Below are 23,201 nucleotides of genomic sequence, written 5' to 3'. Positions count from 1 at the left end.
GAGTTTCCCTCGTTGACAATTCCTTTACAAGTTATATTTTGGACAGTGGAAGGCAGTGCCAAATGACCTTTTAAGTCATTCCTTTTTAGAAGAGTTCCGATGGCAATTATATGGCATAATCTGTGCCATCAAACCCGCTGATTTATTGTGCCCACAAGAGTTTCGGAGTGGCTCACTGGAGGAATAATTCATAAACTTTCTAACCTTTGCAGAACACATATGGATAATTGGGATTGGTCCTAGTGAAATTATATAAATTTACAAGTTAATTCTGAGAAGCAGCATGGCCTAGTGGAGAGAGCACGGGCCTGAGAGTCAGAAGGACCAGGGTTCTAATTCCAGCTCCACTACTTGTCTGCTTGATGACCTTGGGCAAGTCACTCCACTTCTCTGGGCCTCAATTACTTCACCTGCAAAATGGGGATTAAGACTGTGAGCCCCATGGGGGACACTGGACTGTGTCCAACCTGATTAGCCTGTATGTACCTCAGCGCTTAGTACAGTGCCTGGCACATAGTAAATGCTTAACAAATATCGTTCTTCTTCTTCTTATTAGTCTGACTAGTGCTATGGGACAAACTGCCCTTTCCCATAAAAAAATGGATACTACCTCCCAGCCATATTTCTTTATGACTCAGCCTTGTTTCTAACCACAGACTTCAGGACAACAATAATGATGGCATTTATTAAGTACCTGTTACCTGTCAAGTAGACAACAATAATTGCAGTATTTATTACCTGCCAACTATCAAGTAGTGGGGTATATACAAGACTATCAGATTGGACATAAGTCTCTGATCCACTATGGGATCACAGGCTAAGAGGTAGGAATAGTAAGCACCTTATCCCCATGTTACAGATGAGAAAACTAAGACACAGGAAGTTACAACTTAATTACTATTGCGATATTTTTTGTTGCGGGCAGTATGTGATCGATGAATATGACTGATAAATTGATTGACGCTTATGCATCTATACACCAAGTTCTGTAGTAACCCCTAGGGCAGATACAAGATAATGAGGTTGGACCCAATCACATGACTTGCACAAAGTCACCCAGCAGGGTGGTGGAAGAGCTAGGAGTAGAACCCAGGAATCCTGACTTCCAGCTCCAAACTCTTCCCATTCGGCCACGGTGGCCTCTCCTCCTTGTGTGAATTTACTTTGCCAATTTAGCAACTTTCCTAAGAAGGTCCCGCATCCTTCTTCATTCCCAACTAAACTAGCCCATCAGTCTGTTGTACTGGATTTCTCCAAGTGCTTAGTGCTTCCCGAAATGCTCGCAGTAAGCACTCAACAGGGCAGGGAACATGGCTTCCAACTCTCCTATAATGTACTCTCCCAAGTGCTTTGAACAGTGCTCTGCACCCAGTAAGTGCTCAGTAAATATGACTGGCTGATTGATGAATACCATTGATTGATTGATTCATTGATCTATCTTCTCTGAACTACAGCTAGAACAACTTCCGGACCCGGGAGCCACAGGACGAAGGAGCTCAGAGACGGTGAGTTCCATCATCGTCTTCTAACAATAATAATAATTACGATATTTGTTCAGCACTTACTTCGTGCCAGGTGCTGTACTAAACTCTGGGGTGGATACGAGCCAATCGGGTTGGACGTAGTCCCTGTCCCACATATGGCTCACAGTCTTAATCCCTATTATACAGATGAGGTAAGTGAGCCACAAAGAAGTTAAGTGACCTGCCCCAGGCCGCACAGCGTGACAAGTGGCGGAGCCCGGATCAGAACCCATACTGATCGACGGGGAGGTGTGGAACCAGGCATTCGGCCTATACACCTTCATCTTTTGGCCTTCCCAGACCTTGGGCCAAGACTGCTTTTGACATTCACTGTGTACCATTAAAGATAATTTGGGAATAAGTGACACAAGAGATGTGAGGAGAAAAAGCTCTTTTGCCTTTCCTACCTGTAAAATGGGAGCAATGTCCCTGATCTCTTTGTGCATCCAGAGGACTTCTGTGCAGAACCTCCAAAGAAAGGAATTGGATAGCATTTTGCAAAAGACAGAAACCTAAATAACAGTGTGGAGCTGCCTACCAGAGAGCCTGTATCTGGGGAATGGAACTAAGTAACCGAACGGTTCAATTAGAAATCTGCCCTTTCCAGCTTCTGTACCGAACACTTAATATGTTCTCAGTAAGCACGGCCTCATTAATATCCCAAGAAGGAATTAAAGAATGACAGCATGTGTATTATGTTGGGTAATAAAACTGTCTGGGTAGATTATTCCCCTAATACACCTATACATTATTCCCCTAACAATGTGTACTTTGGTGTGCTTTCCTGTAATTATAAAAGTGATATTTTCACATCCAATGTGTATTTTTTTTTCACATTTTGTTGATTATGCAAAACATGAACCTCCGGGTATGAGAAAGGTTAGGAGTGGGAGGATAAGAGGAATGAGCAAAAATGAAGGAAAGAAAAAATGATTTAGAAAAAAGGTTTCTCATTCTAAGTCAAGCTAGGCTCCAATTTGTGAATCAAAAGAAGATGAGAAATAGGCTAGGAAAGAGAAGGGTTGATATTGTCATCCAACAATATTTATCTTGATTTTGCACAGAACTCTTTCCACTTTCCCTTGTTCCTGATTACCCAACTCTAGCTCTGACCTGGTTCTTCCCTAGGAAGTCACTGAACAAGTTGCAACTCTGACATTTTTACTGGTCAACTTGTCAGCTCCCCCAAAATAGTTTTGAAAGAGAAACCAGAATATCAAATGACACCGACTCAGTTGAAGATGTTCTAGACTGTGAGCCCGTTGTTGGGTAGGAATTGTCTGTATCTGTTGCCGAATTGTACTTTCCAAGCACTTAGTACGGTGCTCTGCACACAGTAAGCGCTCAATAAATACGACCGCATAAATAATAATAATAATAATAATGTTGGTATTTGTTAAGCGCTTACTATGTGCCGAACACTGTCCTAAGCACTGGGGGAGATACAGGGTAATCAGGTTGCTCCAGGTGAGGCTCACAGTCTTCATCCCCATTTTATAGATGAAGTGACTGAGGCCAAGAGAAGTGAAGTGACTTGACCAAAGTCATTCAGCTGATAAGTGGTGGAGCCAGAATTAGAACCCATGACCTCTGACTCCCAAGCCCATGCTCTTTCCACTAAAGCACTGATTAGACTGTAAGCCCGTCAAACGGCAGGGACTGTCTCTATCTGTTGCCGACCTGTTCGTCCCAAGCGCTTAGTACAGTGCTCTGCATATAGTAAGCGCTCAATAAATACTATTGAATGAATAATCACACTGAAAAGCAACCTGGACTGCAGATGATAGTTTCATACCAAGTCTATTCATTTAATCGTATTTATTGAGCTCTTACCGCGTGCAGAGCACTATACTAAGCACTTGGGAGAGTACACTCTAACAATAAACAGACATATTCCCTGCCCACAATGAGGACAAGCTCACAGTCTTGAGGACGAGCCACAGAAAAACACACTGCAATCCCTCCACTAGGCTGTAAGCTACTTGAGGGCAGGGATCATGTCTACTAACTCTGTGGTCTCTCCCATGCCCTTATTACATTATTCCGCAAAGTAAATATTCAGTAAATACTACTGATTGTTTGAAACTAAAATGACAGTAACGCCCTTCATTAATCTCTTACTGATCATGGAGGATTTTCCACAGCCTCCTGCAAGATATCAAGACAGTGGACTAAAGTTATTCAGTGATGAGAGGGATATGGACACGAGACCACACTCAAATCTTTCCATACCTGCCAATATTTCTGAAGGAAGTATTAGAAGATTTCAGCTAGTTTATTGCTTGCTGTTTCCCCTTCTCAATAAAACCCTTTGAAATTTCACTTTGGTTAGGGTAAAATGCTAATTTTGTACATTGCTTAACTCTTCCTTCCTTCACAAGGATGGATTTAAGCATCGACTTGGCACAACTCTTCTTGGAGGTGGGTAAATCAACACCTGAACTTCGATCAAAACAACCCAATATTAGGCTTAGGAAAAAGCTTAGCAATATCCCCCAACTCCCTTCAGTTTACTGAGAAAAGGGTAGGGGTCCTCCTGGTCCTTGTCCTCCCAGTGCCATTTTCCTGTCATCTCACCCCCTCCGTCTCTCTCTTTCTCTTCCTGTGAAGCCCATATCATCCCCCTCTGCCACCCACTTCAATTACTAGTGGCCATTATCTACCTCCCCCGGCCCACTCCTTTCCGTGTCACCCTGATTTACTTTTATTATCCCTCCCTCAGCACCACAGCACCTGTGTACTTATCTTCAATTTATTTATTCAGATTAATGTCCATTCCACCCTCTGGACTGTAAGTTCATTGTGGGCAGGGAACGGATCTATTAACTCTGTTATTTTGTACTCTCCCAAGCACTTAGTACAATGCTCCGCACAGAGTAAGTGCTCAGGAAGTACAATTGATTGACTGATCACCCCTAATCACTGTTCAAACCTCTACCTTCACCTACGTTTCACCTACGTTAAACGCCAATCCCACCTGCCTTCTCTCCCACACACCTCCTCCCTGCAAAACTCTCTGTCCCTGCCACTGACACCTCCCATCTGTTGACCCCCTCCACCGATCCTATCTCTTGATACAGTCATCTGCCAGAGGAATCACTCGATAAATACTGACTCGTGAGACGATATGATTTAGAAGGTGATCCAGCTAAGGAAAATGGGGCACATTTTACTTCTTATCTGACCTGCTGAGTGCATGGAATTTGTTGGTGAATCAAACATCCCAGTAAACTAAGAGTCAAGACGGTCCAGAAACGCGTCCCAGGAGCTGCCTTTTGCACAGGTCACTCAAAGAGCTAGCCCAAGCTAGATAATTAGGCACAGAGTTATCAATCAATGCTATTTATTGAGCCTTGGGAGAAAACACAACAGAGAAGGTAAACTTGATTCCCTTCCCACCAGGAGCTTACAGACTAGAGGGGGAGACAGCTATGAAAATAAGTTACAAATGGATGAGTACATAAGTGGTGTGGGGCTTGGGGGGGGCGCGGTAAATAACAAAGTGCTTAAGGGGTATCGATCTAAATGATGGTACAGAGCCAGCAGATCCAAGTTCCTACAGAAATCAGCTGGATCCTGACCAAGCTTAAGTTCAGGTATTTGGTAAAGATGCACCCTCTGAAAATTCCCTACTGTGCAAACAGCTGTAAAAAAATTGATCACTGGAATAGCAAATCCCCTGATGGACGACTATCCTGCCATGCCCTCCGATCGCCTAAAATTCCTCCAGAAGAGTATATGCAAGGCTCTAGGCCTCCCTATCGGCAGAGGAGGACTCACATCTAGTTGGGCCTGGGGTCAGAAGGACCTGAATTCTAATTCTGCCTCTGCCACTTGTCTGCTGGGTGACCTTGGGCAAGTCACTTCACTTCTCTGGGCCTCAGTTACCGCACCTGACAAATGGGAAGTGAGACTGTGAGCCCCATGTGGGAAAGTGACTGTGTCCAACCCGATTCCCTTATATAGCTCCCGGTGCTCATTACAGTGCCTGACACACAGTAAGCACTTAACAAATACCACCATTATTATAATCTGCTAATTGTGATTACATTAATAGCATTTATTAAGCACCTAATTGCTAAGCACCGCACTGTACCCTTTGAGAAGGTTTCCCTTCTGCATCATCTAGGCACTTGGATCCAGACCCCTTAAGCACTCTGTTACTTATTCACCCGTACTGGGTGTATGTCTACATCCCTCCCCTCTGCTGCTTCCCTTGTTAGCTATTTTAATGCCGGTCTTCCCCACTAGATAGGCCTGGGAGTCAGAAGGTCATGGGTTCTAATCCCACTCTGCCACTTGTCTGCTGTATGACCTTGGGCAAGTCACTTAACTTCTCCGTGCCTCACTTCCCTCATCTGTAAAATGGGGATGAAGACTGTGAGCCCTCTGTGAGACAGAGGCTATGCCCAACCTGATTAAAGTATATCTACCCTAGTTCGTCAGTGGCTGGCAGATAGTAAGCACTTCACAAATATTATTATTGTTATTGTAAGCTCTTTGAGGGCATGGATTGTCTCCCAACTCTACTGCATTGTACTCTTCTACGCTTCAGTGCTCTGAACAGAGTCAGTGCTCAATAAATAACATTAGTTTATTGATACTGTGCACAACAGATGCTAAACACATATTCCCACCCCTCAAGCCAAAATTCACCCAAGCTGGGCAGCAGCGGCATGGAAGAGAGTCAAAGGTGGACAGTCAAATTTACAGTGCGAAAGAAGGCAATGGTAAACCACTTCCGGATTTTTACCAAAAAGACTACGGATCCACTACCAGAACGGCTGCAGATGGAGCTGGGGCCTTCTGGGAGAGATGTGTCCATGGAGTCACTATGGGTCAGAAACAACTCGAGAGCATAATACAATACGAGACAAGGAGCTTACAATTTGAGAGTGGAGGGAGAGAAAAGCGATGTACAAATACTAAAATCGGAAGACTACGGATACAGCAGGAAATAGTACAACTCTATCAGAAGAGCTGAATAAAAGCATATATATGCATTTATATATGTATATGTGTACATATATACATATATTGTATAGAGGCAGGAACTTACACACACACACTCACATATATTATGTAGATGTATACTTCTACAAGGGTATATAGAAGCAGCAGGGCTTAGTGGATACAACACTGGTCTGAGTCAGAAGGACCTGGGTTCTAATCTCCGCTCTGCCACATGTATTCTGTGTGACCTCGGATAAGTCACTTAACTTCTCTGGGCCTCAGTTACCTCATCTGTAAAATGGGGATTAAGAGTGTGAGCCCCAAAAGGGACAGGGACCAATTATTAATATTAATAATAATAGTATTTGCTGAGCACTACGCGCCAGGCACTGTTCTAATTGCTGGGGTGGATACAAGGTCATCAGGTTGGACACAGTCCCTGTCTCATATGGGACTCACAGTCTCAACCCCCATTTTACAGAAGAGGCAACTGAGGCCAAGAGAAGTGAAGTGATTTGCCCAAGGTCACACAGCAGACAAGTGGCAGAGCCGGTATTAGAACCCATGACCTTATGACTCCCAGACCGATTAGAACCCATGACCTTCTGACTCCCAGGCCCATGCTCTATCCACTACTATGTGCTTGGCATACAGTAAGCACTCAACAAGTACCACGACTGTTATTATTATACACTCCAACCTTGCTGGTTATTCATGCTTGCTATGGCAATTACTGGCATCTTCCAAGTGGAAAACGCCAGACAATACAATTTTAATGGTATAATGTCTTCCTGATGCTCATATTTTTGTCTGAATTTGGCATGGACTGGACTGGCATCTTGGGCTCCTCCCAGATCAGCAGACCCAGACTCTGAGCTCCAAAATACCCTGTTAAGATGTCTAAAAATGTCTAAATGGGGGAGCTAGCAGGGTTGGCCACTGATAAGGGGAGAGGTTGGCTGCTTCACTGCATTGTTCAGCTGACAGGACTGAACTAGGTCACTGTCTGGTTAACCAGGCTAAATAAGTAATGTGGCAGGACACTTTCACTTCTCCCTTGTTTTTTAAGGAGAGTTTTACAGGTCTGCAGTTACCACGGGTACAAATTAGAGAGACTCGACCATCTCTTGCCAATATTCGATGGTCTCTTCATTCACTCCCCAGCCCCTCACTGGCCTGAGACAAGAAACTCTAAGATTCCAAATTAAGAATTGCCAGTCATTCCATAACCCAGTCCATAGGGACATCAAATTATCTCGATTAGATAACGAGATGCATACACCCAAAAGGGTTCAATATCATTCCATCTGGCCGACTGAGAGACTGAGGCTCCCGGGAGTTGTGACTAGTCCCATGTCTCACGGCGAGGCAGGGCCAAAACCAGACTCTCTAGCTCTTGACCCGGTATTCCTTCCACTAAAACATACCGTCAAACCCCATCAAACCTTCCCACGCTATTCAGTGAGGCATTTCCAGGAAGATATACTCTCTCTGATGCTTTCCTCATAGAGAATCTCTCGTAAAACACCCACTGATCACAGAAAACTACCTTTCAGGAAATGAGCTTGTATCTGAATATATAGAAAAATAAAGCTAATGACCGTGTCCCTTATGAATTACTTATGACTGGAGTAGGGTGTGGAAAAAAAATTTAAAACAACCAGTTGCTTTGGTTTCTCGTTTCTACTTAATCAGCCCCAGGAACCTCATTGCAAACATAAGCTGCCTTAATATTTGGGGAGCCAACATTGCATTTATGCAGCATTTATTTAAAACAGTTTACTGGCCCTGGAGTGGATATTATGAAAATAAAGGCTTCTTGCCAGGCTGATATATCAACATCTGACTAATGACTGAGTTGCAGAGTACGAGTGTGATGGCATTCCAAACCAAGAGCTTCCCCAGTTTCCTGAAACGATGCTACTTCTGCCTCCGACACAGCTAAGGAGTGACGAGGAGAGGCCATTCCACGCCCTCCCCGCTGAGCTGATTTATAAGGAAGGAATCTGGGAAGTATGGCGACTCGGTAGAAATGTTTCTTTTAATGAGAAACTATGATCAAGCAATCAGCACAAGTGCATATGGGCCATTTACTGCTAATTACATGTACACGCTATATTTTTAACATTACAAGTGCTAAGATTACATCTGCAGCTGATGAAGCTGTGTTCACTGTTAATTCAGAGAGAAAAGCAAAATGACTCTGGAATTTTTCCTCACAGAGTTCTTCCTGGCACTGAACATTGAGCTCTGCACATCCACAACCACGGATCGAGACCTGACTCAAATACATTTAGAAGGCTTTTCAAACTGTAATAATAATAATAATGTTGGTATTTGTTAAGCGCTTACTATGTGCCGAGCACTGTTCTAAGCACTGGGGTAGATACAGGGTAATCAGGTTGTACCACGTGAGGCTCACAGTTAATCCCCATTTTACAGATGAGGTAACTGAGGCACAGAGAAGTTGTGACTTGCCCACAGTCACACAGCTGACAAGTGGCAGAGCTGGGATTTGAACTCATAACCTCTGATTCCCAAGCCAGGGCTCTTATCTTTGCTAAGCACTTACTCTGGGTCAAGTAGTGTATTGAGCGCTTGGGAGAGTACAATATAACAGAGTTGGTAGACACATTATCTGCCTACTAAGGAGCTTACTGTCTATAGGATCTAACACCGTCCCTGACCCATTTGGAGCTAGCAGTCTAAAGGGGAGGGAGAACAGATATTTCATCGAGGACTCTGAGGCAAAGTTAAATGACTTGCCCAAGGTCACACAACAGGCAAGTGGCCAAACTGGGATTAGAACCCAGGCCTCTGATTTAAGTTTATGTATTAGGAGGCCAAAATGAACCGGTGGAAGCCCAGGACGTGAATTGTTGTGGCAAAGGAATAAATTCACTTAACACCTACACTGCATCCCAGGTTAGGCTTCCTCTCCAAACCCTGTCTGCCGAGTGTTGGAAAACCCTGGCCCATCTCTAACCGAGGTTTTGCTTCCTTATCCCTCTCTTCCCTTGATCATCTCCTTCCCCGTTATCAATTCTTCCCTCTCTTTCACAGAAAGAGAGAATTCCTCTTTAGTCATCAGGAACCCCCACCCCCACCACAGCAGCTTGGCCTACTGGATAGAGTAAGAGCCTGAGAGTCAAAAGAACCTGGGTTCTAATCCTGGCTCCACCACCTGTCTGCTGTGTGACCCTGGGTAAGCCACTTCACCTCTCGGTGCCTCAGTTACCTCATCTGTAAAGTGGGGATTGAAACTGTGAGTCCCATGTGGGCCATGGACCGTGTCCAACTCAATTTGCTTGTATCCACCCCAGTGCTTAGTACGGTGCCTGGCACAAAGTAAGCGCTTAACAAATGCCACAATTATTATTATTATTATTAGAAACCCAGAAGGGTGTGGGTGCCGAATGAGAATCTGACCCAAAGGGTTAGCACCTTCCTTCCCTTACTCCGACCTAACATAAAAACTATTTTCCACTTTTGTGAAACCCAGACTGCACCAAATCTGCCCGGGGGTGCATTCTAATGACTTCTTCTTGCCATTACAAACAAAACAACCCTGGCAACATTAGTGGGTATCAGACAGTGGAGGAAGAAGGTAGCATAACTCTCCCTAGGCCAGTGCATTTTCCAGACCTATTCAGTTGTGCAATGAGAAAAAAACAAAAAAAGGATGCAGACGACAGTTGTTCTTCCAATAAAGTTTATGACACGAGGAATTTAGCCACTGACTCTTTGTGGTTTATCAGTAATTGAAATCTGGAAGCTGCATTCTTTTGTTTGCTCTTCTCTCTCCTGTCCCTTTACTGTATCTCAGAAACTTCCCTAACCATACTTATAAGCTAAGCCACCAACCCACCACACTCCCTGCTCCTTTGTTACTAACATTAAGTTGCGGCTTCTACAGTGCATATCTGCTAACTGGTTTAGACAACACAATGCTCAAGGGAAGGACTAGTTTTAAAGTTGGGCAGCCAGCTTGACCCCTGACTTCTACTTAGCTCGGCTGCCTCTTAAAGAAGCATCTTCACATCTCCACTAACAACAACAACAACTGTGGGATTTATTAAGTGCTTATTATGTCCTCTAGACTGTAAATCGTTATTCATTCAATCGTATTTATTGAGCACTTACCGTGTGCAGAGCACTTTACTGAGTGCTTGGGAGAGTATAATAGAACAATAAACAGACACATTCCCTGCCCACAATGAGCTTACAGTCTAGAGTTGTGGGCAGGGAACGTGTCTACCAACCCATATATTGTACTGTCCCAAGCAGTTAGTACAGTGCTCTGCACACAAGAAGCACTCAATAAATACAACCGTGGTCTACTGGATAGAACATGTTCCCGGGAGTCAGAAGACTTGGGTTCTGATCTCGGCTCTGCCACGTGTCTGCTGTGTGACCTTGAGCTGATCGTTTAACTTCTCTGGGTCTCAGTTCCCACATCTGTAAATGGGAATTAAGACGGTAAGCCCTATGTGGGCAGGGACTGTGTCCAACCTGATTAACTTGCATCAAGCCCAGGGCTTAGTACAGTGCCTAGGAAATAACTTTACAGATACCTAAAATAATTGATCAATTGCCAAATACTGAACTAAGAACTGGAACAGATAAAAGATAATCCGGTTGGGCACAGTACCATGAAGGGCTCCTAGTCTAAGACAGAGGGTGCAGAATTTAATCCCCAATTTGCAGATGAGGAAACTGAGGCACAGAGAAGTTAGAGTGACTTGCTCTGCTTTGGTACAGGCAGTGTCCAAGGCCCTTGGAAAAGCCACCTTCCCAAAAAAGCCCTGAAATGACACTCCAGGAGCCTCTAAACAAAGACTTCATCATACCCCGACGGCACCGACCGGTTGGAATTGACGATTTCCAAAAATCGATCATAGAAACCTTCAATTAGCCACCAAACTATCCCTACAGAAATCAGGCCAAATAAGGACCCTGCTAGAGAAAAAGCACCCAAATTCTGGCCTTCGTCTATAAGCGATAAATGACAAGGAGCAATTAAAGATGCAAGTCTTGCCATGATTTTCTGGTCCATTTATAATCAAGTCATCCTGCAGGGCGTCGCTTCCCTCCAACCTCTGCCATCCAACTGCTCCCAAAGCTGACATTTCTCTGATTAGGTTAAAGCAATTAATCCCATTCAGGCCTGGCCATACTGCGCTAGGCTGGAACTCCTGCATTTTCAAAGCTGGGCCACGCCAAAATGGATATTCACTCATTCAATCGCATTTATTGAGGGCTTACTTTGTACAGAGCACTGTACTAAGCGCTTCGGAGCATTCAGTACAACGAGCGATGACATTCCCTGCCCACAAGAAAGCCCCTCGGACAGCCTCAGGGCACGTGTCCCGAAGAAGGTCGACTAGTAAATTACAGGAGCCCGTGGCCATCACGCCACCCAAAAGGGCCTCAATTCTCTATGAGAACCATGGGAACCTGTTACACCAGGGCGCTAAAAAGCTGTTGCCGTAACAGAGAAGCTACATGGCCTTGTAGAAAGAGCATGGGCCTGGGAGTCAGAGGACCTGGGTTCTAATTCTGCCCCTGCCACTTGTCTACCCCAGCCCAGTACCTAGCATGCAATGAGTGCTTCACCAATACCACAAAAAATAAAAGAAATCTAGAATTAAGTGACGATGCCAGGTGCTAATGACAGAATGTATATAAAAGAGGGGAGTGTGTGTGTGTCCAAAGGATTTTTTTTCCCTAGACACTTTGTCCTAGGGACCGGTGCTGAAGCTGCCAGAATGGGTGAGCTTGGATGCCTCTGGAAGATAAGCCTGCATCTTTCTCACCCTGACCTCTCATCCCTACAGCACTTACGTACCTCTCCGTAATTTATTTCTCTACATTAATGTCTTTATCCCCCTCTAAGCCGTAAGCTCACTGTGGACAGAGAGGGTCCCTACCAACTGTTATATTGTACTCTCCCAAGCGCTGAGTATAGTGCTCTGCACACAGTAAGTGCTCAATAAATAAGATTGACTGACTCTGGGAGGTAAGCCTGCATCTCCCTCACCATGAGCCTTCAGTCTCACGGCTCTTACGTACATATCTGCCACTTGTCAGCTGGGTGACTGCGGGCAAGTCACTTCACTTCTCGGTGCCTCAGTTCCCTCATCTGTAAAATGGGGATTAACTGTGAGCCTCAAGTGGGACAACCTGAATACCCTGTATCTACCCCAGCACTTAGAATGGTGCTCTGCACATAGTAAGCGCTTAAATACCAACATTATTATTATATCTGAAATATATTTCTCTTTATTAATGTCTGACTCCTCCTCTACGCTGTAAGCTCGCTAATGATAATATGGGGAGCGTGTCTACCAACTCTGTCATACTGTACTCGCCCAAGCTCTTACTACAGTGCTCTGCACACAGGAAGCGCTTAATAAATATGACTTACTGACTCTGGAAGTAAGTTTGCACCTTCCTCACCATGAGCCCTCAGTCCCACAGCATTCATGTCCATATCCACAATTTATTTCCCCTCTATTAACATCCATCTCCACCTCTAGACTGTCAATTCACTGTGGGCAAGAAGCAAATCCACCAACTCGGTTATATTTTACTCTCCCAAGCGTTTAGTATAGTGCTCTTGACTGCAAACTTGTTTCTAGACTGTAAGATCATCTCTAGACCGTAAGCTTGTCATGAGCAGGGAACGAGTCTGCTAATTCTGCTGTATTGTACTGTCTCAAGCGCTTAGTACAGTGCTCTGCACATAGTTAGTGCTCAAATACTACTGATTGATTCCTCTGCACACTGTAAGTGCTCAATAAATATGAATCATTGATTGACGAGCCACAGTGGATGATAAATAAACCTGAAAACTGTGGCAGCTGCCTACGAGTGTTGGGGATCGCTGCTGGTGAGGGGAGAATTTGGGGCTACCTAGAGGGTCCGTCCTGCTGATAGAGAACACCATGTAGGAAAGAAGGCACTGGAAAAACCATCCCCTCCCCGCAAAGCAAGGTTTTTATGGTAATATCCCATTCTCCTCATGCAGTAATCCCTTGAGGCTGACCCAATTCCTAATGCACTCTCTCCTCCGTGCACACATCTGGGTTTGTGAAAGCAGAGTCTTTCATGACTGTTCCACTTCTGGCACTAATGATATTCGGAGGAGAGATAACATTGAAGTGCTTCATGAGGGGAAGGCATATGCCCAGGCAGAAAAATAGACGCCGGAGTGGAGGGAGAAAAAGAAAGCCGCATTTCAATCTCATGAGCCTTGACACTTCCTTTAACCAGACAAGCTGCTCTGGGGGAAGCACTGATTTCAATCACGGGGGATTCAGGTACCAGCATCTAAGACCAAAGTCGGCCAGCCACCTTCCAGTCAGATCTTTATAAATGAAAGGTTACTTGCACCCGAGGAGAAACATCAGCCGTTCTAACAGGCGTGTACCGCCCTGAGACATGTACACCATCTGCCTCCCAAAGAATAGCAACTTACTTTGATGTGATATTACAGCAAGGGGTTTTGATCCACTGTTCTCAGTGGCAGATGAAATGGAAAACAGAGCTCAGAGAGAGCCTGCCTGCCCGACAGTTCAGAGTAAGTGGTCACCCTCTCCTCGGAGCGTGTGACCGAAACTCTCATTCGCTGATCTATGTTGAGCAAGCCACGTACAGGCCTCGGTATCTGGAAGCTAATATGTCTCTCAGTTGTTGGCAAGGAGACGCCAGTGTTTGAAACACGCTTCGCGTTCCACCCGGAGAGGGAATACGGTGTATCTCTACTCGCAATATTTTTGCTGTTGCCTTCGCAGCTGAGCAATTCCTAACGCAAGACCGACCCAAACAAGAAACGGAACCAAGGCACCCCAGTTCAGTATCAAATCTCAAAGTATCAGTGTCAGCTCTTAAAGCACTCCATCACCTTGCCCCTCTTACCTCGCCGGTCTCCTTCTGCAACCCAATCAGCACACTTCTCTCCTCTAATGCCAACCTTCTCGCTGTACCTCCATCTCGACTATCTAGCAGCCGACCTCTCGCCCATGTCCTGCCTCTGAACTGGAAAGCGCTCCCTCTTCATACCCGACAGCTATGAGGCCACTATGACAGAGACAGAGGTGGCGGCCTAGAATTTCTTCAAAGCAGCAGGTGTCCCGGAGTCCCTGCTGCCTCTAGCTTGTGGCCCGGGTTACCCCAGAGGAGGACTGCCTAACCCTTCCTGTTGGCGGCAGGAGTGGAAATTCTGGAGAAGCGGCAAGGCCTAGTGGAAAGAGCGCGGGGCTGGGAGTCAGAAGGGACTGGGTTCTAATCCTGACTCCGCCTCTTGTCTGCCGTGTGACCTTGGCCAAGTCACTTCTCTGGGCCTCAGTTATCTCACCTGTAAAATGGTGATTACGACTGTGAGCCTCATGTGGGACAGGGACTGTGTTTGTACCCATCCTGGCTCTCAGAAGAGTGCTTGAAATGCAGCAAACACTTAATGAATACCATCATTTATTAATATTATTATTCTGGGGGGCAAGCTAGTACACTCACAGCCTCTTTCTTCTTGCCTCTAACTGCTTCTACTTGTTTCCATGCCGAGTATACCCCTGGGTGTAACTGCGTACGAATATGTCTGCCCACTCTGTGTCTCTTTGCAAGTCTGTGTGTGTTTGTATGTGTGGATCATATCCAATTTTGATCCAAGACAATCTGGTCACTTTGATACACCTTCCCACAACATCATCCTACCCATTTACCCTCTCTTACAAATCCTTCTGTTCCTTCCCATTTCTTTCTTCAACTTTCTTCAACTCCCTTCTACATCACGCTGACTTGCTCCCTTTATTCACCTGGCCTCCCAGTCCCACAGCACTTACGTGTTTATCTGTAATTTACTTGTCTACATTAATGTCTTTCTCCCCCTCTGAACTGTAAGCTCAATGTGGGGATGGAATGTGCACGTTATATCGTTATATTGTACTCTCCCAAGTGCTTAGTACAGTGCTCTGCACAGAGAAGCAGCACGGCTTAGTAGATAGAGCACGGGCCTGGGAGTCAGAAGGACGTGGGTTCTAATCCTGGATCCGCCACGTGGCTGCTGTGTGACCTTTGGCAAGTCATTTAACTTCTCCGGGCTTCAGTTACCTCATCTGCAAAATGGGGATTAAGAGGGTGAGCCCCATGTGGGTCTGGGACTGTGCCCCACCTGATTAACTTGCATTCACCCCAGCACTTAGAACAGTGCTTGGCACACAGTAAGTGCTTAACAAGTACCATAATTAATATTACTACAGTAAGTGCTCAATAAATACAACCGACCGATGCCTTCTCTCCATCACGTGTGTCCATTTTCCAGCATCCCGTTTTGCTCGGTCTTTCTTTTCCACTTGCCTCCTACCACCATTCCTCTTCGGTCCTATTCTCGGGTGTGGCACTGTCCTTCAGATCAAAGATAACACTGCCCACGGTGAGACCATTCCCGTGAAGATGTCTCTGAGACGGAATCTCTTGCACACTTTGTGAAAGTACTATGTCACACCTTTCCCTTTATAGTTCCTTGCTGTTTGGATGAGCATTGCTCAGACACAAATGGTTGAGGGGGGAAAGGTTATTTCTGTAACAGTGGTGATGGTTTACTCTAAAGCAGCCAAATTTTCTTTCTTGGTTGCCCTACGCCCAGCGGCACACGTTTCAAAATGGCTAGTATGGAGAACAGGTGGCCAGTTCTACTACTTAGCCCCCTCTCCGTTTAACCCTTGAGGCTATTTACATATTAGCCCGTGAATAAATTAAAACACTTCACTTTGTAGCACAGATTGCAACAAATATTAAAAGAGACGATCTTATTCTCCAAAATACGGAGTGTTTTTGGTGGGGGAAGCTTGAACTTTCCATAATTTCCAGAGCACAAGATACAAATCAGGACGCTGGGCTCAAAAATGGCCTGAAGTCAGGCAGACGCATAAAATTCTGATCAACCGACATATACGTGAATCTCATGACCTGTCGACTTGCCCAGAGTGATCAATGTCCAAGGCAGAAAATAGAGGGTGGAAAGAGAGAGAATAAAGCCCGATTCAACCTGAAAACCAAGAAAGGTTTTTTAGGTTCTCCATCCGGAATGGGTTGACTTTACAGCCACAACTTCAACGAACGGATCAAATTTCATCCTCGGGAGCAAAAACTGGCAAAATAATGATACTAGATTTTTCAAAAAGAACCTGAAGTGGAAGTTAAAGTTTGTGAAGGGCCATTGACAACTGACAGAGGGATGAAGTTGGACTGAAAACCTCTACTGATCTGGTCCCAGAGAAACATTTACAGTAAAGTCTTCTCGTGCATCACTGCAAATCAGGGAAGACATTTTAAATAGCTCCATTTAAGCTGCCTCAGAAATATGCCTCTTCAAGACTGGAGGCAATTAAAATGTATGCTCTCTGCATGCTGAAGAATTTTTATTTTCAAAACTTGGAATGCAATATTTTAGACTGTTATGGGGTTGTATTATGGGGATGATGTTTCATTATTTGATATCCTGAAAGTGCTATATGAATAAAGGATTCACTCCTTTTAAGTCTTCCTCGTTAAACTCAAGCCATCTTGAGACAGATTCTTATGTTTGGGATTATTGGGCTGTTGGGAGAGACCCAAACGTGCTCTCCCCTTTCATCAACTATACAGTTGGCTGTCGCCAGACTACTTCTTTTATTTTGTTCTGTTTTGCTTTGCTGTCTATCTCCCCCATGTAGACTGTGAGCCTGTTGCTGGGCAGGGATTGTCTCTGTTGCCGAACTGTACATTCCAAGCGTTTAGTACAGTGCTCTGCACATAGTAAACACCCAATAAATACGATTAAATGAATGAATGTACCCCTTAGGCATTTTGATCATCACCATGTCCCCATAACAGTTATATTCCTAGCTTTATACTGTACTATTTCCATTAACTGTAATTTATTTTTATGCCTGTCTCTCCCAGCAGACTGCAAGTTCCTTGTGGGCAGGAATAGTGCTTATGAATATCACAGCTTCTCTGGGCCTCAGTTACCTCATCTGTAAAATGGGGATTAAGAGTGGAGCCTCATGTGGGACAGAAACTGTGGCCAACCTAATTAATACCTCAGTGCTTAGGACAGTGCTTGACACACAGTAAGTGCTTAACAAGCACCATTATTATTATTACAAACTCTACTGCATTGTAGTTTCCCAAGCACTTAGTATCGTGCTCTGCACACAGTAAGCACTCAATAAATACCACTTTCTCACTTGACTGACTTTCACCTCAGTCCTTGTGATGAAACATCAGGTAATGGGGTTTTTTTTCTGGTTTGTTTATTTTTTTAATGGTACTTGTTAAGTGCTTACTACGTGAAAGGCACTGTACTAAGAGCTAGGGAGGATACAAGCTGATCAGGTTAGACACAGACCCTGTCCCAATTGGAGCTCACAGTCTTAATCCCCATTTTACAGAGGAGGTAACTGAGGCCCAGAGAAATTAAGTGACTTGCCCAAGGTGACACAAAAACTAAGTGGCAGAGCTGGAATTAGAACCCAGGCCCTTTGACTCCCACGGCCATGTTCTTTCCACGAGACCTTGCTGTTTCTCTCGACTCTTGTCTTTTCAATGGCTTTTCTTTTTATTTCCCAACAGCTTGGTGAACCTATCTGTAATTTATTTATATTGTCTGTCTTCCCCTCTACACTGTAAGCTCCTTGTGGGCAGGGAATGTATCCACGTGTTATATTGTACTCTCCCAAGTGCTTAGTACAGAGCTCTGCACAAAGTAAGTGTTCAATAAATACGAATGACTGACAAACCTGCTTAGATTGGGGCTGGAACACCCCAGTGTACAAGAATTCCTTAGCCCCTGAACAATCAACCGGTGGAACGAACCATTTTTCCCCCAAGATTGTTCAGGGCCAGATTTTGCGGGTCCTATTATTCCATCTTCTGATTATTAAATAATATAAAATGTTCAAAGAAAGAAGAAAATGCAGCATTCAAACCCAAGGCCTCATCTTTACGTTTGCCCAGGTGCACCGGTTCAGCGGACCGGTGCCAAAGAAGCAAAGGGACTAGATGTAAGCTCACTGAGGGAAGGGAATGTGGCTACCAACCCTGCTAAACTGTTCTATTGTACTCTTCCAGGTGCTTAGTTCAGTGTTCTGCACACTGTAAGCACTAAAGAAATGCCACTGATAGACTGACTGAAGCAGGCAGCTGAACTCAAGTCTCCAGCAACAGAAATCTGCTGTGAATGCCACAATAATTTCTTCCTTAAATACAGCTGACTGATAAAGGTTATATTTTCTTTGTTAAATTACAATCGACTTCATTAAAGGTATAGCAACCTCTCCCCTTTCAGGAGATACAAAAATCACTGCAATCATGAAAATCTGAAAAGAAGACAAACCAAAATGGATAATCACTTCCCGTCATTAATACTACTCGATTACTGGAGATGAATTGGAGACTGGAGTATTGCAGTACTGGGTGACTGAGAAGCAGCATGTCGTAGACTATGGGGCCTGGGAGTCAGAAGGTCATGGGTTCTAATCCTGGCTCTGCTACTTGTCTGCTGTGTGACTCTGGGCAAGTCACTTCACTTCTCTGGGCCTCAGTTACCTCATCTGTAAAATGGGGATTGCGACTGTGAGCTCCAAGTGGGACTGGGTTGGTGTTTAACCTTTGTATCTACTCCAGCATTTAGAACAGTGTTTGGCACATAGTAAGCACTTTAAGCCAGTATTATTATTACTATTATTGAAAGCAAGGACAGAGGCAGCACAATGCCTTAAGAAAAGAAGGAATGCCAAACTTGGTCAGATAAGCCAAGCCTGTCATTGGGCAGGGATTGCCTCTATCTGTTGCCGAACTGTACATTCCAAGTGCTTAATACAGTACTCTGCACATAGTAAGCGCTCAATAAATACTACTGAATGAATTGAATGAATTCATCCCATACAGCATTCTGTCTCCTGCAATGGCAACAAAAGAGCTTACAACACTCAGCAACACTCTAGACTATAGGTTCCCTGTGGGCAGGGAACCTGTCTACCAACTTTATTACATCCAAGAATTTCATACAGTGCACTGCACACAGTAAGCGCTCTCTAAGTACGACTGATCGATTGATTACGAGCTAACCAAATTATTGTAGATGAACTGGTCATGAAAAAAACACTCCATATACTTAAATGTGAACATGTACAAATGAAAAGTATAGCACTTCATTAGCATTAAATGGAGATGTGATTTTTTTTTCCCCCCTCGGTGGGAAAGCTATGCTTAACAAATTATTTTCATTCTGTTCTTTCATTATGTGTTATTTCCGGTGACCTCTCTTTTTTACCATTTAATTTACTGTTTCCATTTTATTCTTCACAGTAGAAGCTTCTCTAGCTGAGAATTTTAGTAACCTCGCCTAATCAGATCCCACTAAAAGGTAAAATTCACTGGCTCAATTAAAATGTGAATCCAAAGAAGAAAAATAAAAAGTAAGAAAAACAGATTATTAAAAACATCTTATCTCTCAAATCTTTCACCAGAAAAATCACTGAGTTGAATTAAAGTTTGATATAATTATGCTCCCTGATAAAAAATCTGGCTTCTGGAACAGAATGAAGAAAGAAGAGAAAACCATATGCACATCAGAGTTTTTAAAATTGCATTTGTTAAGTGCTTACAATGTGCCAGATGCTATATGAAGTGCTGGGATAAACACAAAATAATCAGGTTGGACACAGTCCCTGTTCCAGACAGGGCTCCAAGTCTTAATCCCCATTTTATGAAGTAACTGAGGCACAGTGAAGTTTAGTGACTTGCACAAGGTCACACTGCAGATAGGCTGAGGAGCTGGGATTAGAACCCAAGTCCTCTGACTCCCAGGACCGTGTTCTTTCCCCTAGGTCATGCTTCTACCATATTTTCCCATTTTTCCCCAATCTAAATTCTTCCTTGACCTTACCCTTTGCTCCATATTTCTTTTAAAAAAAAAAAAAGGGTTTCTTTACATCTACACATCACTGGGAAAGTCACTGGCTCAATCAATCAACTAACCTTATTTACTGAGTACTTTGTGCAGTAAGTATACTCAGTGCTTGGGAGAGTACAATATAACAGAGTAGGTAGACATGTTCCCTGCCCACAGTAAGCTTACAGTCTAGAAGGGGCTCAGCAAGAGCTGTGAGGTGGCGTCTGTGTGGAAGAAGATTCACCCAGGAGAAAAGTCTGAGGGGTCTCCTAGCGTCATGACCCCGCTTCTGATGGGTTAAGTCCGACTGAACAAGTTTCAGAGACTGTAAGCTCATTGTGGGCAAGGAATGTGTCTTAGTGCTATATCGTACTCTCCCAAGCGCTTAATATAGTGCATACTGTAAGAGCTCAATAAATATGATTGAAGCAATGAATGAATACACACAAGGAGGTCTTCGGTCCGTTACCAACGGTAACTGAGTTCTTTGTGCTTGCGGAGGATTTTCAGAAAATACCAGAAAGACCCAGCTCTGCAGTGGAAAGGACAGGTGTCGGAATTTGAATGGATGTCGATGGCCTTATGACACCCCGCTTTGTTTTCACTTTAGGTGATCCTTCTCTCCACACCAGCCTCATGGGAAATCTATTGGTGATTATGGATCACCCTGTGAACCTCCTTTCAGAAGTCCCTGTAATTGTAACAGGCTCCTCAGTGACACAGCGGCACACTGAAAGATTGCCTATCTAATTAGATGTCCTCCTAGGATAAGAGCAGTACAGACCCTAGAAAAAAGAAATGAGGTGTGCAGTCATCGAGAACAAAATGGACTGGATTTTTCTTGCCGTTTTCCTCCTATGTTCGGTCTTGGCCATTTTGGGACAATGATTGCCAACACTTTCAGGTGAACTCCCTTAGAAGTCTAATTGCTTAAACAATCTCTCCACCACTTCTCCGCTGTGTGACCTCGGGCAAGGCACTTCACTTCTCTGGGCCTCAGTTAATCTCATCTATAAAGCGGAGGATAAGACTGTGAGCCCCATGTGGGGCACAGACCGTGATGAGCCCGATTAGCTTGCGTTGACCCCAGCATTTGGTACAGTGCCTGGCACACTGTAAGCGCTTAACAAATAGCATAAAACAATAAAAATAGCCTAGCTTTTCTTTTTCCAAATTTCTTTCTTCACCCCCTAGATCATCTTGAAGAGATCCCAGTGCTCTGAGGTTGCAGAATAGAATCTTTTCCAACTGAAACCTCTCAAAATCCACCAGGTGACGAGACGTAGCGTGGTCCAGTGCTCTGAGCATAGACCTGGAGTCAGAAGGCCCTGGATTCTAATAGCAGCTCTGCCATTTGTTTGCTGTGTGACCCTGGGCAAGTCACTTCATTTCCCAGTGCATCAGTTACCTCACCGTAAAACGCGGATTAGGACTGCAAGCCCTGTGTGGGACAGGGACTGTGTCCATCTTGATTAGCCTGCATCTACCCCAAGTTTAGTACAGTGCCTGGTACATAGTAAATGCTTAAATATAATTTTAAAAATTCTCATTATATTCACATTTTCATGTTTGTAACTTGGCATGCAAAATTCCATTTACACTAAACTAATCTCCTACCTTTGTCCACCTAAGGCCTTCAGAGTAGCATTTCAGAACATAAATCATATAAGTCATTGGTTTCAAATGGCAAATACATTTTGCAGCGCCTTGCCTTTCTGCAAGTAAGCTTGGAGCAAATTTGACTGAAAGCTCATTATGAGCGGGTAACGTCTCTGCTAATTCTGTGTTTTTTTCTACTCTCCCAAGCACTTAGTATGGTGCTTTGCACATGGTAAGCGCTCAGTGAATACACTGATTGATTGATTTAATGAAAATACTTTCATACTTACTGGGCCCCGCAGGTCAATAAGTTCCTGTCTCATCTGAGACACAAGTGCTTCCTTAGCTATCAGGGCACGGTGTAGTCTCTCGTTGAATTCTATCAGCTCTCCATGCATTTCTGCCACCTGAAAGACATAGAATTCGAACATTTAAACTCAAGAATGAAAATTCCCTCAGGGAAAGAATTATATTTTTCCCTTCCTCCCATCCTTTTCTGCATATATCAACAACAGAGCTTCATTTCCCTGCATGCTGAGGTCATTCAGGGAAAAAGAGAGTTATTTGGTTTATAAATTAGTTTGCTCAAAGCTAACCAAAAAGTCAATAAATTACTTTCGCTCCTGGGAGTGATAAACAAAACATCAAAATTAAATATGGAATAAGGTGAAATGCGATTTTAGGTTGATGGAGGATTATATATCTGAAAAATACCATTACATTAAAATAGATTTAATCAATTTTTAATACCATACATATTACCATGAACCTACAATATCAAAAATCTCCATCTTCATCTATAGAAAAGAAGATCTATCAATCTCATAGTTTTTGAGCGCTTACCGGGTGCAAAACACTGTACTAACCGCTTGGGCGAGTGCAAAACAACAGAGTTGGAAGACACGTTCCCTGCCCACAACGAGGTTACAGTCTAGAGAATGAGCTTACACTTCAGATAAATCCAATGCACTTTACAAACCTCAGGGAAAACTGTTCCAAAAACCTGCCTACATACTCCATGAAATGATCTTTCATAATTCCAAATCAATCAATCAAGGTTATTTATTGAGCACTAACTGTGTGCAGACCACTATGCTAAACATCTTGCCTGCGTGATCCGCTATCGGCTCAAATCCAAGGCTTGCGAGGGTCACTGGAGAAAGAGAAATGGCTATTTTCTGAGAATG

At 44.0% G+C, this 23,201-nt stretch overlaps 1 protein-coding gene across 7 annotated transcripts in view; it reads right to left on the bottom strand.

Annotated features, from left to right (window-relative positions):
- Positions 1 to 23,201, bottom strand: part of SNX29 (sorting nexin 29) — a 553,944-nt gene that overhangs the window by 223,963 nt on the left and 306,780 nt on the right. For all 7 annotated transcript variants that reach the window (XM_039911120.1, XM_029053042.1, XM_039911121.1 and 4 more), the window contains exon 16: positions 22,305 to 22,421. In XM_039911120.1, coding sequence (XP_039767054.1) covers positions 22,305 to 22,421 — 117 coding nt within the window. The remainder of the gene's footprint in view (positions 1 to 22,304; positions 22,422 to 23,201) is intronic.

Source organism: Ornithorhynchus anatinus, chromosome 2, assembly GCF_004115215.2.
Source record: "Ornithorhynchus anatinus isolate Pmale09 chromosome 2, mOrnAna1.pri.v4, whole genome shotgun sequence".
NCBI classification, from domain to species: domain Eukaryota; kingdom Metazoa; phylum Chordata; class Mammalia; order Monotremata; family Ornithorhynchidae; genus Ornithorhynchus; species Ornithorhynchus anatinus.
This window is presented reverse-complemented; position numbering and strand designations above follow the sequence as displayed.